Below are 14,911 nucleotides of genomic sequence, written 5' to 3'. Positions count from 1 at the left end.
CTCTGGAGTGGTAGGGATGATCCCTAACCCAGTGAGATCCAGAAGCAGATGAGGCCAGTCTCTTGCAATCACTCCATCAGTGAACCCCTGTCTCCACATATCTACTCTCTATATCCCTAACCAGAAATCCCTGTCAGTCACCAGGAAGCTGTTGCCTGCAGGCAGGGGCATAGCCTCCATGATTTTCAGAGTTTTTTCCTATCCTCAAGTTTTCCTGGATGAAGATTCCTTGGCAGCCATGAGAATAAGATACTTACGTACCTTCAATGCCTTAAAAACCAGGTGTCTGGATAAAGAGAAAGTGTGGATCTGGTCAAAGGGAATCAGATCTCTCTCACTACTTCTTTTTCTTTCATTTGGTCTCGTGTGTGTGTGTGTGTGTGTGTGTGTGTGTGTGTGTGTGTTTGTGTCTAGTTTCAGAATGATGATAGGTGAGGGTGATAAGAAGGCATCAAATATGTCAACTATAAAGTGGATTTATTATTTTTAACATAGTTTTCAGAACCTAAATGTCCAAATCATTGTCCCTAACAAAGTGATCCCTTTGGAACTCCTCTTTTGGAATGATTGCCTGCAATTATCTAAATTCAAATTCTAGGTGAACTTGATATTTGCAAGCTGGTGACAATGTCAGCAATAATCTTGATAGCACTGTTTCACATAAAGAATGAGAGGTGGCTGTGGGTCACCTCTCATTGCCTCTGTGGGTCATACACTGACCCTAAATTCTTATCCCCCTCTTCAATCCACCTTCCACATTGCTGGCAGAGTTCCTCGCTCAAAACACAGAGTTGATATCACTTATCTGCTTGAAAATCTTCAGTCTCTCCCTATTACCTTCAGAATACAAGCCAAGCTCTTTAGCTCTGTGGTTGGAGCAGAGAGCTATGGGCAATGGAGTGAGACCAGCATGGGTTTAAATCTCACCTCTGTGCTCTGAGGCATATTATCCAAACTCTCTTGTCCTCGATTGTAAAAACTGGGCCAACAGCATCTACTTTGTTAGGTTGTTTTGAGGACAATAGTATTTCAAATGTGTACAGAGCAGTAAACTCAGTAATAATAGCAGTTCCTCCGCATGGTGTTCAACACTCACTTGACCCCGTTGCTACCTGTCTAGGGAAAAGCCTCGTGTCTCAACCCACCCCAGGTTCCCCACAGAGACACACGTCCTCCATCCAGCTACATTTGCCTACCTGCAATTCCTTAGACAGAGATTCTCAGCCTCTTTGCTTTGCTTATACTCTTGCTCCCTTTGTAGTGTCTCTATCCCCGACTTCTCTCTGTGAAATACTACGTAATACACCATTTCTTCGGTCAATGATTATAATTTCTGCATACAGGACTTTGTTCTCTTCTTGGGTCAGGAGCTATCTTCCAATTCATCTTAGAAGCTCCCACCAACCCCTAGCAAGGTGCCTGGCCCTGAAGAGCCAGTTAGTAAATGTCTGTTAAGAGAATTCATTCCAAAGGAAACTTTATTTTACTACTACGACTACTACTACTCTTTGTCAATACTGCTTTTCTTAGCAGAGTCCACTCTGAGTGATGGCCCTGGTCTACCTGTACAGTGTCAAGTCCACATGTGTTTCTTAATCACTTTCATTTCTTTGGATCCTCATCTAAGATATTTTCCAGTTTTAGATGGAAGAGAGTAGGAAACAGATGAGAACCATAGAAATGTTGACAATGGAGTAAAATTTGGCAGCCACTGATTATTATTTTCTTTTTTAATGGTGTATGATTTACCTACATGAAATGACACACACCTTAGGTGTAAGCGCTATGAATTTTTACCACCACTCAGATCAAGATATAGAACACCATTTGATTTTCAAAGGTATTTCTACCTTGAAATGTCTCTCAAATCCCTTCTCTCCTTCCAACCCTCCACTTCCACCACACGGGGCCCAATTACTTGCTAATCAGTTTCCCTCCCTTTTTCCCCTAGTTTCTGGCTCATGGCAAAACTCAAATATCTGAATGAATGAATGATAACATGAACAGAATGCACGAGTATTATTAAATGAATAAGACCCAATTTGGAGGGAAAAGGAGGTCTGCCGGGCGGTGCCCATACTGCTTTGCCTATTATTATGCTCCGGAACTAAAGGGTATCTACTGGGAATTCAGAGGTAAGAATTTTTCTCTCTATAGTTTCAAAGGGAGATTGAGGTCACAGAAAGTTTGAGCCTCTTAGGGGAGGGCTCAAGCTCAATCCACACCCCACTCCCAGGCCTGCCTGGCCCCGCCTTTGCCAAACTGTGCCTCCCAGAAAAGACACCCAAAGGGCCCCGATCCAGTCATCGAGGGGCCATCCATCATTGTCTGGATGCTAGCCAATCTGATCAGCTCTGCCTTCCTGCCAGCCAATGACCAGAAAGTTGGGGGCGCGCGGAACCGGAGAGGGGCCGATCGACTCAGGATGGTATAAAGGGGGTCTGAGGACCTAGCAGTACCACCTCTGTGCCCCAGCCAAGTCTAGGTGTTACTACCGTCCCCCCTGTAGCAGAGCACTGGGGCCAGGGCTTCTGTGTGTGCCCTCTGGCTGGACGCAGGGCCCTGGAGTCTCTGTTTTGGACGTTCCCTGGTGCCAATTCAGTAGGAGGAAAGGGAGCGCCCGTAAGCCCCCTTCCCCACATATACTCAAGACCCTCTGGGTCGCCCACGAGGGCAAGGGGGAGGGGAATGCAGAAAGACCGGGAGGGGCCCTGGCGGTGAGAGCAGAGGGGAAGGCAGGCTCTGGCGGCCACTCCCGCCTGAAACCGCCCTCTGCCCTTCCCGAAACCCGGTCCTGGGCAGACAGCACCCCGCCCGCCCGGTGCTCCTCGCTCTCCTCCGCGCCCACTGGCTTGCTCCTGTGGCAGCGTTAATGAGGCCGTCTGGGGAGAGTCGGTGCCAGCGGGCAGAGCTCTAGGCAGACAGCCAGGCCCGCAGTCCTAGTGGCTCCACGGGGCTGCGGGCCCGAGGCGGGACAGGGGACGCAGCGGGGTCTCCCTCTCTGTCCCCAGACGGCCGGATCTGCAAACTTGGGCTCCGGAGGAAGGAGCTCCCCCGGGTCCTACGGTTCTGCGCAGCCCTCTCTGCGCTGCCCTCTCCCCACTGCGGGAGTGAGCCGGCTGCTTCACTGCAACCGCCGCCCCATAGTCCTTTAGCCACAGTGGGCCAGGACACCTTTCAGGTCGCCTCTTTGTATTGCCATGCTCCTTCGGCTCATTCTTAACCCAGTACAGTCCCTGTGTGAGTAGGGGTTCGGACGGCCCTAGCGCAGGGATTGCGGGAAAACCACATCTCTTCTCTCCAGCAGTTCCCCTCCCAAGCCCAAACACTTTAACCTTTCAGAGCCTCGGTGTGCCCCTCGGTGAAATGGGGATAGCATCGCATAGTCCACACGATTCGCTGAGCTAGTTCGTGGAAGTGCCAGGCCTTCCCATTCCAGTTCCTGTACAATCGGAATTGCAGTGCCAGGGCAGGCGTGACTTAGTTGCTAGGAAACGACTTTGCCCCTCCAAACCTTAGGGTCCTGTAGAGGCGTGAACGGAGCTGGGCACCGGATGAGGCCGCATATTTGCCAAAGTATATCTGGAGAATTTCTCATTTCCCGTCGCCACACTGGCCCCTGAACTCTACAGCATTTTAATTGCACACTCTTTTTTCACTTTTAGAGTTGCTTTTTGGAATTATTTACTGTTATAGGTTACGTACAGTGTACATAATGTATTTGTTTACATAACTATATCGTTTTCTCTAATTACAGAAGTAGTCATGCCCATTATAAATATCCAATCTTAGAGAGTTTTATAATGGAGGACGCAGGAAACCTGCAGGAACAGCCTCAATTAACATTCAGGACTCGCCGCTTTCTTACTGTAGCCGTCGGCGGAAATTCCTGTGCCCACGTTGGCTCGGAATTCGCAATGCGGGCCAAGCGTGCAGGTTGCCCGGGCAACGCCCTGTAGCGGGCTTTGAAGACCCTGGAAAGTCTCGCAGGAGCCGGGATCGGTCCCGCCCTGGAGGCGGAGTTAGTCAAAGTACAGGGACCCTGAGAGAGCGTTTCCCGCCTTTCCCTCCAGGTGGCGCTATAGGATCGCGGATGCACTCCTGAGGCGGGGTTGCCCTTAGCCAAGGCGCCAGCGAGGGGCGGGTCCGGGGCGAGGTCGGGGCGGGGCGTGGACCGGAGGCTGCAGTTAGCACGGGATCAAGCAAAACGAGTCTCCGGGAACTGAACATTATAGACGCTCTCGGGGACTTAAGTACATGGACGCAGAAAGTGTACACGTCAGAAAAAAAAGGAGAAACGGGGGTGGGGGTGGGGTTCTGGGACGGGGAGAGAAAAGGGGTCTCCCAGAAAGTTGCTCTGTCCTTCCCGTTTGCCCCTGGGGTCCCTCTCCACCCCTCTTCTCTCCCTCTGGAGCTGCGATTCTTCACACCCTCTGGAGCGCACTGGGTGCTCTGGACACTTAGGCAGGGTGGGGGGCTGGCTGATGCTTGCTCACCGCCAGCGTCCTGGGCCAGCCATGGCAAGCTTGCATGGCTCTGGTGCCCAGGGTATATGCCAGTATAGGAATTCTGCGGTCCCGGGCATGCCAAGAAAAACAGGCGTGTTGTTCCTCAGTTTGTCCAGAGGAAGCCTTACGCCCTTCCCTTCTGGAGGCTGGGAATAGAAAAGTGACTCAATCCCAGTGGGGCCACCACGTGTGTACCACCTTTTGTCTCCTTTTCCTGAATGTGCCATTTCTCCTATTATTACTTTTACCGTGTCACACAATCATACCCAAGTCTCCCCCGCCACATATGGGGCCTCATGGTATCCCTGTCACACCCCCTCACAATGTTAAGTCACCCCCTTTCCCTTGACCCACGCCTCCCCAACCACAATATGCCCTGGTAATGGGCATCCTGAAGATGAGCCACAAAAAGTGCAGGCGCCCTTAACAGAACACACACACTTCCCGGGCCAAGAGAGGAGACCATTGGTAGGAGACAAAAGCAGGTTTATTAGGGCTCTGGGGCCAGGATGTCTAGGGTCTGACTTAAAGCAGCTCAACTGGTTCTCACCGTCCAAGGGGCCGGCCAGGGCAGTGAGAGGGGTGACTCAGTGCTGAAGCCAAACCTTTGCTTCTCAGAGTCCCTGGCCAGAGACCTCAAGAGTCAGTTCTGGGAGTGCCTGGGATACAGAGGTGTCTCTCCTGTCCCCTGGGGTCTTTGTGGCTTTTTTGCCAGGATTGGGGAAATGATCTGGGGGCAGGGAGCCTCAAATGCACAGCCTTCATTTCAGTAACGACCATTTAATTTGTTCCTTGGCAGACTGAAGAACCTGGGGGGGTGGGGGGGAGTTAAGAGAAAGAATTGGCGGAAATGTCAAGTGCCTTAATCAACACTGCAGTGAGAGGGAGGTCTAAGCCCACCTTCTCTATGGGTCCCTGCAACTCCCCTTCACTAGGTGGCAGCAACTCATCTCTGCCTGGCTTAAGTGGGGACAGGCCATCCAGACGGAAAGAGCAGTCCAAACTGGCTGCAGCCAGCTCCCAGCCCAGGCCCAAGGCTGCCCAGCCCTCTGGTTTCTGCATCTGCAGCGGTGGGTGTGGCGGCAGGCCCCATATTTCCCATGCCATGCCATGCGAGCTCCCGCCCACTGTGCCACGTCCAGGCAGAGACTGAGCCCAGGCCTGACACTTCCTGAGCTCAGACATCTCAGCAAAACTCTAGTCTGGCCTTGGCTGGCAGTGTGTCCTCCACACCCCACCCCAACCCACTGCTGATGTGGCATAGCTGGCAAATGGTGGGTCACCAGACACTGCTACGGGACACATGCATTCAAATTGTTCAGTTTCATGTCCTGCTGAGGAAACAGCCTCAGTCCGACGCTTACACGAGTCCATACAACTGCAAACACAATGCCAACTTGGTGGCGACTCCAGGTAGGTCCCTCATATTGTCCCTCCAGCCACCAAGCTTCATTCCCTTTTTAAAAAGGTCCATCCTAAACTGTTTGTCCCTTCCTCCTGAACAGTCTCCCTCCTCTCTCAGGGACAGGCTGACCCTGGGGTTCTCCTGCTTCTCCTAGCCAGAATTTAACTTTCTCCTCATTTCATCTTCCATTCACTACCGGCAACTTCCTTGATTTTTACTCAAGAATTCCATTAAAAGTATTATGTCTTCATTCTTTCCCCCTTTGGAAAAATAGGAGCTATGCTAAGAGCTTTCCGTGCATTAGCTCATCTAATTCTCATAATAACTCCATGAGGAGTGTCCTATGATTTCCCAAGGCCCAGGGAGGTTGAGTAACTTGCCCTAGGTCACCCAGATTCTAGGTGGTAAGGTGGAACATACGAGTACATCCTGGGATGTACTCACAGCACCTGTTTTTATCTGCTCTGCTCCTCGCTCGCTAACCTCTTTTGCATGTGAAAACTGCCATGCAGCCTCATTTCTCTCAGTAGGGTATTTGGAGGCCTAGGAAACCAGGAGGAGGAAGAGGCAGGGTGAGCACCAAGGGCAGTGACAGGAAAGTGGGCACCACACCTGGGGCTCCACACGGGATGTTACACACCCATCTCGGCCTGGGCCACCACAGCAGGAGGTAGTTAGTTAGTGCCAGGGCAGGAAGCTCCATAAAAGCAGGATTAGTCTGAGCAGAGAGACCTGTGGGCAGATAGAACAGAGGTCAAGCAGTCAGCCTGACAAGCAGGAAGTTTGTGCAGCTGGGAAACCAGTCAGGCCACAGACCCACAGACCTCTCCCTTGCCCCACATGCACCCCCCGATAGGACCATGCAGGGGACTGGCGGGGGTGGACTTTTCCACAGCCAGGTCACTCAGGGGCAAGGTAGCAAAGTGGGAAGTGGAGAAAGTTAGATCCTACTACAGATTTAAGTGTCCCTTTACCTTTCTAGTGTTGACCCTAACCATGAGGGATGAGGGTTTGGAGGAAAACCCCTATTTCACATCCTTTCTGTGCTGGGGAGGAGCATCTGGGGCCTGAGTCCATGGATTGCTTTGGGGGACAAGTAACTCAGACATTTCCAGGGTGGGCAGCTCACCCTAGGGTTTCAATACAAGCCACACCAAGCCAGGAGATGAGGAGGGCTGCCGATAAGGCGTGCATCACTTATTAATCCCCAGCTTGGCCGCCCCTTGGAGACTCTGAAAGCCTCCCATGAATCTCTGCAAGAGCTGGCCTGTTGCTGCCTCATCCCTCCCACACCCTGACTTTTCAGCCTTGATAGCCCCTCTGGGTCCCCCTGGGAGGCTCTGCTTTACTTCTTCCTCTAGCCCATATCCAGCCAATGCAGGGGACCTACCTGGGCCACACTCTGTTCAGTCAAGCTGCTGTCATCTGCCTGTGGGGAAGCAGTATCAAGAGGGTGGTCAGACCAGGGTGAGGGTACTGGATGAAAAGACAGGTGAAGGGGCTTGGGGGAGGTGCTGAGGTGATGGGTGATGCGGTGGTTAGGGGATCGTGGACTGCACCTGTATCACTGTTTAGTGGAAGGACTACAGCCTGTCACTTGAAAGCCAGGACCTCTGGGGCCCGTCTATGGTACAAGGAGCATAAAGGAATGAAGGGAATAAATATGGGAGAAAAGGGCAAGGGAGACCAATCCGGGCAGCGGGGGTTCTATCTAGACTAGATCCCACTCCCCAACCTCAAGGCCAAGGCAGCCACCTCGTGTCTCTTTGAGAGTTTCTTTATTTCCCCAGTTTGTACTTCCCACGAGGGAGGAGGCTGAGATGCTTGGTGATTCTATAGGGGGAGAGGACAGGAGATGGCTTTTACTAACTGACACTGCCCCCAAACTGCCGCTCCCCCCACAAGTGCATTGTCCCAGTAGTTGCTTCTGCTACAGGAGACTGGGTTCCCACCATCTGAGCCCTGGCAGCCCCAGGTGCAGGGAGGATGGGAAGGGCAGCCTGGAGGAGATGCGAGTGAGGGGGCACGCAGGAAGACTCACCCTAAAATTCACTTTCTGGATGACTTGCTGGGGGTCGCTCTCCAGAATCACGCTACAAGGCGAGAGAAACCAGGAGGAACATCGGCGACATGATTCTCCCCTCCCTCACCAAATCCTGCAGCACACCCCCTCCTGCGACCTTCCCACGGATACTCAAGTCACACGTCTCCCTCACCACGGGGAGCCCTCGCCTCTCACTCTCCTACACTTCAGACCTGCTGGTCACACACTGGGTCAGGGACTCAAAAACTCAGAGCTCTTGAAAGTTCACTTCACCTTCGAGGTTTAGGACCGGATTCAGATGTGGTGAAGGAAGGGCGCCTCCCGGGGGATCCCTATCTTCTTTCACTTTTGTTATATGCCATGGGGTCATGCTGTATACGAAAGCAATGGAACCTATCTTCCCTTTGGATAGACCCAAATATCGAGTCTTTTCTCAGCTAGTGGGCACTCTTTCCTAATGCACTCACTGGGCGTGCTCTGGAGCCATTTGTGGGTGTGAGCAGGGGTGCAGGGGTGAGGGCCTCAGTGTGGCTGGGATAGAGACAATGGAGACTGAGTACTCCTTACTCAGTGAGTCTCCTCCAGGGCAGAAGCCTAGTTTTATTGCAGTCCTAGTCCCAGGGGAGTAAACAAGTACTTCTTGAGAGCCCTTTCCAGGCCCCATTACAGGGGCACCCCAGCCCTATGCTCCCTCACCAGAGGTTCTTTCACCCGTAAAGACAGAAGCATCTCAGGCCAAAGCTCCAATTCAGGTCTTGACTCGACTGACACTTCCTTGATTTTCGTTGGAGAGAAACTGAGCTACTCAAGGGGCACAGAATGGGCCTTCTGAGGTCACAGACCCAGAAGCTTATAAAGCTTGACCGGCATCACCGTATTTAATCCCCACACCCTATGTGGTAGTTCCCTTATCATCCCCTTTGAAAGGTGGGGAAGTGAGGCTCAGGAGAGTAAGTACCCGGCCCAGTTTACATATCTAGCCGAGGTTGGAATGAAGCTGTAAGAGTGGGAGGTGTGAAAACAGCAGGGCTCTGCCTGAACAAAGTCCTTCCATGCAGGGGCAAGCATCTGTGCTGCCTGCTTCTCCTGGGCCCTGGAAAACAAACTGTTTCCCCCAAATGCTGCCTGTGCAACAGTTAGCCATAGCTGGACATCAGATTCCTTTCTTGTTTGCTTGACTTTGGCTAACATTGAAATGAATCTCCATCCTCACGAGTGGGGTGGGGGGATGAGATCACAGGGAATAGGCTGGAGGAAGGGAGGAAGACGTTGGCTAGAGAGCCAACAATGTGCTGGGTGTAACCCAGAGCTGATGACCCTCAAAGGCACCTCCTACTGAGTGTCCCTGACCAGCCCCTCTTCTCTCTACCCCTTCCTCACCCGCCATCCACAATCTCGTCCAGCACCAAGAAGGCTCCGTCCATGTTCTCCAGCAACCAGCGTTTCTCCACATTCTTCCTGGAGGCAGACGCAGCTCTTGAGCCTCCCCGTGGCCAGGAGGAGCTGGGCCCCTGTCTAGGTGACACCGACCCCCCCTCCACACATTCCCCACCACACCCGAACAAGCCCCGGGAAGGACAGTGTCAATGAGGGCAGTGCTTGTGCAAGGGATTCCTGAGCAGCAGGCCAGCTTCCGTGAGCCCACCTTGCCCAACCTCCCACGCTTGGGGCATGGACACTGTGCCCCCCATAGCACCCCTAATGCATTTCGTAGCTAGATTAGATAACTACAGCTCTACTACGGTCAACTGTGTTGACTGGAGACATGTATTTTTGGATAATCCTAGTTTCGTTTCCCCAGGTCACGTTCACTGGGATAGATACCAGCTAACTGAATGGAGGTGCAGTGAAAACCACCCTGAGCTTCACGTCCAAAAGCCTGACTTTGAGTCTCTGTGCTGATACAAACAGCCTGTACCCTCAGGCAAATTACTTAGCTTCTCTAGAGCTCCTTTTCTGGCCACACCCTTGCATGGCAATGCTCTGGGTGACACCAGGCAGTCCGGTAAAAAGCAGCGGCCTTCAAGGGGGATGCTCCAACTCTAGCCTAAACCTCGTGGGGACTTCAGGAGAAAAGCAGGGAGGAAGGGCCCTGCCTCTGTGATGTATAAAGGCCTAGGGGCTGGGGGCCTTGAAGGGCAGACGTCCTCACTCACCTTAACACGTGGACCAGGGACTCAAACAGGCAGGTGAGAACAGACATGAGCATCAGCTGAGGATGGGGAGATAAGGGAGGAGGAAAACGAGAGAGCTTGAGGGTGAGAAGGCGGAAAAGAGACCTCAGAGCCCACTTACATGGGCAGTTGCTCCTTTCCAGAGAGGACGGGGCTAGAAACTGAGTGCAGCTTGAACTTGGAGGGCACCTTCCCGGGTACGGGTTCGGAGCACACCACGGTGCGACACTGAGTGATGTTTAAGAAAGAAACAAAAGCTTCTGCAGAAGCTTCACAGGCTTCATTTCTGGTTCCCAAGGAACCTAAGGGGCATCCTGGGTATGCCTTGTACCAGAAAAAAAAAATCACTCTGGCTGCTCCCCAACCCCCAGAGCCTAAAAGGAGGGGTGCCAATGGTAAGCCTTTAGAACCCAACTTCTAGCCCAGACTCCAAGCCATTCCGCCACGGACAGACCCTCCTTGTTACCCCAACCTACTGAATTCACCTCATTCTCGTGGGATGAGCCAACCACATACAGGAAGAGGTCAATGCTGCTCTTGTAGACGATGGTCATGCCCCCGAAAAATGCGATCTCACCTAGAATTGGAGGGGACTTTCAGTTCTGGCCACGCTGCCTGGCCCCTCCTCGCTGTCTCCATCTCTGCACCTCTCCCCCTATTTCCTTCTTCCCTTTCCAAGGAATCCTTGGAAAGACTAGCACTAGGGACACTACATAGGCTACTCTGTGTCCTTCCCTCCACCCTCTATTTCTAGCTGCTGCCTCCTTCTGAGGAGTCAACAAACCCAGTGCAAAGTCGACCTTCCACTCCTTCCCACCATGCGCCATTCCTTGGATCAGCTCCAGGCTGGTGGGAGACCCACAATCCAGTTGGCTTCTTCCCCTGAGAGAGGACTAGGTGTCCTGGGGGTGGGGAGTTTGAGAAAGGTGGGAAGTGAAGGTTCCCCACAGGGAGAGAACAGCTGGGAAGGAAAGAAAAAGAACCTCTGAAGGGAATGGCCTGTGGGTGTGTAGGGCCTACAGGGGCAGATGTGTCCAGATGGAGAAGACGACAGTGTACATCTGAGTTCTGGGCGAGGAAGAGAAGGACACTTACTGTCAGTCCGGCTGGTCTTATTGAAGACATTTTTCTCAAAGGCCATCTGCTCCTTCATGGAGGGGAATGTGTCATCATAATACTATGAGAAAGGGAAGGAGAAGGGGTGATAGCCATTGCACAGAGCCTGGCTCCTCCATGGATGGGTGGCAGGGAATGGTGGGTGCTGGTCAAGTGCCCCATCTCATCTTTATTGTCCTCTATGCCTGACTGCTGTTTCCCCATAAACACAAATTATAAGCAAAGAAAGTAATACAAGTAGAGGAATTTTGAGCCCTGATTTTGGAGTTCTCTCCTGATTTCTTGGAGGCTTTTGTCCACTCAGCAGATACGCGGTGTGCTAAGGATTGGGGTCACACTAGGTCACAGTGTTTCTACACAAACCTGAGTCTACAGGAAAGAGGGCACAGCCAGGGGTCCTTCGTCACAGTAACAATCATAACAGCTACTTTATTATGCCCACTACACAGATGGGGAAGCTGAGGCGTGAAGACGTCAGGTAACTTGCCCAACATCTCAGAGTAGTAGGGGCAGAGCTGGGATTCAACACCAAGGATGGTGTGACTTCAGACAGGGTTATAGTGGAGATTAAATATCTAAGGAAAAGTTCGTGGCATACATTGCACAATTAAATCAATGTTGTTTTGTTTGGGTTTTGGTGAGCTTCTCTCACTTTCTTAATCTGAACATGGATGTGTCCTGCTGGGAGGAGGTCCTAAAATCTTTGGCATGGCTGATCCACCTCTGACTATCTGCTGGAGCAAGGCATCATGAACTCAGTTTTCAATTTTCTGGATATGTATTTTGCCAGTTAGTACTCCTTCTGCAGGCAAATTAGGAGTCTCCCTGCTGGCCACTGAAGGCATGAAGAGAAAATGTTTCAGCCCCAAAGAAACAAATCTATCAGGTATTTCATAGCTAATTTAGATGCTATAGCCCTTCTATAGATAACGGTGTTGACCATCGGCATTTATTTTTAGATTACCCTAGTTTGGTTTGTCCAGGCCGTGTTCTCTGGGATAGATACCAGATAACTGAATAATCTGTGGAGTGAAAACCACCCTCCCGAGCTCCAAGTCAAAATACCTGAGTTCAGATCTCTGTTCTGATATTAACACTTGTGACTTCCGGCAACTCATTTATCTTCTCTAGACTGCATTTGCTTCATTTGGGAAAAAGTCGGATTACATTGTCTCTAAAATTATCTGGTTCTAAATTCTTAGACTCCTCAGACTAAATCCTTAGCATTTACTAAGCTGTGTAAGAAAAGTGGGTATTGCTTGTTTAGAATTTGGGGACTAGGACTCCTGGGTCCCAGGTTCAACACTCCACTGACTCCTCAGGAGGTCCCTTCCATGCCCAGGGTCTGGCTGGACAGTGGAAAGGTTGATGAGAAGACATTTCAGGGACATGAGTAGAACCAGGGAAACATACAAGGGAGCTATGCCCCCCTCTTCAGGAGCCAGCAGTGTCACAAGGCAGGAGGATGGACAGAATGATCTTTGGAGGGTCTACGCTGAGCTGCTCTGACTCCTAACAGTCCACAGTGGGGTCTCTCCTGCGACAAGAGTCAACTGGTTGGGAACTTCTATTCTTGGGGCTGTAGCACAATTTTCAGGGGCTCTTTGGTGAGCGTGGGAGGTTACCTTGGCCAGCAGGCGGTGTCCATCATTATCTAGGATGAAAACAGCCTTGATGGTGTAGAGGGAAGGTTCCTGTAACTGACACGGGAGAAGGGGGGAGCTCCATTGGCCCCTGACTCGAGGCAGATGCCCTGTCATTGGCTTTATGGGACCTTCGGCCCAGGAGTCCATGCTCAGGCTCCAGCGACCTCAGCCCCAAAAGTCCATAGCTGGTTCGGGCCCAACCCTGAGCCACAAGGGTCAACTCCGGCGCCTGCTCCACTCCCAGGCAGATGTTCCACTGCAGGCCCTGGGTGGGAACAGTGCCCACTGGGTGCAGAAGGTCCGTCCGGGCCCAAGTTCTGTCATGCACTGACTGCTCCAGAGCCCGAGTCGGAGTGTATCACAGAACCTGGGCCGGGGGGACAGCGGTGCGCCTCCTCCTTCCAGCTGACCCCGGGTCGAGACTGGACCCACGCTCTGAGCGCGCCCCCCGCCCCCTGACCCGGGTGGGCTCCGGAAGCACGCATGGCAGCCCCTACCGCCCCTGGGAGTTCGAGCCCAGGGCAGCCCCACCACTCCTTACTCCTCCCAGCAGACTCTCAATCCACCCCCACCCCCAAGCTGTCCCCATTGCTGCTCCAAACTGATCCAGAACTTCAGCGCCACACGGACTCAGGACAGGCCTGGCGAGTTCGCACCGGGAGGAACTTTTTCTCGCCGGCCCTGGCCCGACACCCTCCCTGGGAGGCTTGGTGGTGGCACCAAGTTCCCGGCGCCCGGCGTGCGAGTTGTGAGTTAGCTGCCCCCACCCCCACCCCGGCCCTGTTCCCGCCGTCCCGGACCCTGGCGCCCGCTCGTCTGCTCCGTACCCGCGGCCCCGTGGGCTCTCCGGCTCCGGCGGACGGTGCCGGACCCCCGGCCTGGACGGCCGCGGCCCCCACCCCCAGGTGCGGACGTGGCCAGGCCTCCGGCCGCTGCATTCCGCTCGCCGCCTCGCGCTGACAGCGCCGCCCGCCGCCCCGCCTCCGCGCCTGCCTGGCCCGCCCGGCCGCCCCCCAAGAGGCCACCGCCCTCCCCTCCTTCCCGGCTCTGTGCCTTTCCTTTTCCCGGGCCCTTTCCTTCTTTGCGCCCTCCCTATTTTCGCTTCCCGTCCTCTCTGCCCTGCGTGCGCCCCACACTCCAGCTGTCCTTCCTCACCTCTCTTTTCTCCTCTCCTAATCAGCTCCTTTCCCTTCCTTAAAGCCCAGAGCTCTCTGCACCCTCAGTTCGTCCCGGGACCAGCCCCTCTGTCCCCTTCTGCCTCCTTTCTGGACTGTGGATTTGGTTTGCACCGGTGTCTGCAGGCTGTCCTGGGGCTCGCAGAAAACACAGGCAAAGTTTGGTTTCGTCTCTAACTTCTAGTGGGTACCATGGGGACAAATATATCAGGTCATCCTTCGAGCCTCAGGGACAGGTTCTAGCAGTGAGAGTAGATGAGGACAGCTCTGGAGAGATCCCCCTGTACAGAACAGGCTCTCCCAGTGTTGTCAGACTTCTCGGGAAAGGGAGCCACGGCCCCTGGGATCCTCCACAGCAGTCTCCGGAGACACAGACAGGACACAACCTGAAGCAAGACAGATGCCCAGCAGCACAGATACTCCACCAATGGCATCAGGCTTTGCCATGCTTTGGTTTTTTGGGTCTAAGTAGATCAGAGGACAAACTTTCCCCTCAGGATACTCAAGGCCAGCGGGAAATTAATGCTCCGTTGTTCGCGTTAACCGTACTTACTCAAAACACCATCACGCCTGTATTTTACACTTAAACACTTTCACATACATTACCTAATATAACCCACACCTGTGAGGTAGGTATTACCACTCCCCTTTTAAGGAAAGGAAGACTCAGACCTTTTCAAGATTGTATAGCTAATAAGCAGTTGAATGGAGATGGAATTGAGGTTTCAGACTCAACATTTCTTCCTCGTTCTTCTCTTCGAGGCCTATGTTGGACACCACACACACTCATTCCAGATCCGGGCCAGATGGGCTTTGCCTCTGCTGAACAGTAAATATCACGTC

At 52.8% G+C, this 14,911-nt stretch overlaps 1 protein-coding gene across 3 annotated transcripts; it reads right to left on the bottom strand.

Moving 5' to 3' along the window:
* Window positions 1-4,977: 4,977 nt before the first annotated feature.
* COPZ2 (COPI coat complex subunit zeta 2) lies at window positions 4,978-13,879 on the bottom strand. Of its 3 annotated transcripts, XR_012492126.1 has the most exons (10): window positions 13,721-13,879; window positions 12,873-12,947; window positions 11,227-11,308; window positions 10,617-10,708; window positions 10,114-10,169; window positions 9,338-9,415; window positions 7,955-8,006; window positions 7,304-7,342; window positions 6,526-6,645; window positions 4,978-5,317 (listed from the first exon to the last, which is right to left on the bottom strand). XR_012492126.1 is itself a non-coding variant. In XM_074319889.1 (9 exons), exons 1-9 carry the CDS (start codon window positions 13,829-13,831, stop codon window positions 5,270-5,272), a joined length of 633 nt encoding a protein of 210 aa, XP_074175990.1. In that variant the 5' UTR covers window positions 13,832-13,879; the 3' UTR covers window positions 4,978-5,269. The 3 variants fall into 3 exon arrangements, 2 of the variants coding, with proteins under 2 accessions (XP_074175990.1, XP_074175989.1); XM_074319889.1 differs by lacking the exon at window positions 6,526-6,645; XM_074319888.1 differs by lacking the exons at window positions 4,978-5,317; window positions 6,526-6,645; window positions 7,304-7,342 and adding an exon at window positions 7,615-7,746.
* Between the last annotated feature and the right edge of the window lie 1,032 nt (window positions 13,880-14,911).

Source organism: Rhinolophus sinicus, linkage group LG15 (assembly GCF_036562045.2).
Source record: "Rhinolophus sinicus isolate RSC01 linkage group LG15, ASM3656204v1, whole genome shotgun sequence".
NCBI lineage: Eukaryota > Metazoa > Chordata > Mammalia > Chiroptera > Rhinolophidae > Rhinolophus > Rhinolophus sinicus.
This window is presented reverse-complemented; position numbering and strand designations above follow the sequence as displayed.

What these genes read in the sequence shown, in the direction of transcription:
- COPZ2 (XM_074319888.1), bottom strand. Translation starts at nt 13,831, where the DNA reads ATGCAGCGGCCGGAGGCCTGGCCACGTCCGCACCTGGGGGTGGGGGCC. An exon ending in GAGAGCCCACGGGGCCGCGG is followed by an intron (nt 12,948 to 13,720) that starts GTACGGAGCAGA and finishes CTCCCGTGTCAG; the next exon opens with TTACAGGAACCTTCCCTCTA. An exon ending in TAAGACCAGCCGGACTGACA is followed by an intron (nt 10,709 to 11,226) that starts GTAAGTGTCCTT and finishes CTCCAATTCTAG; the next exon opens with GTGAGATCGCATTTTTCGGG.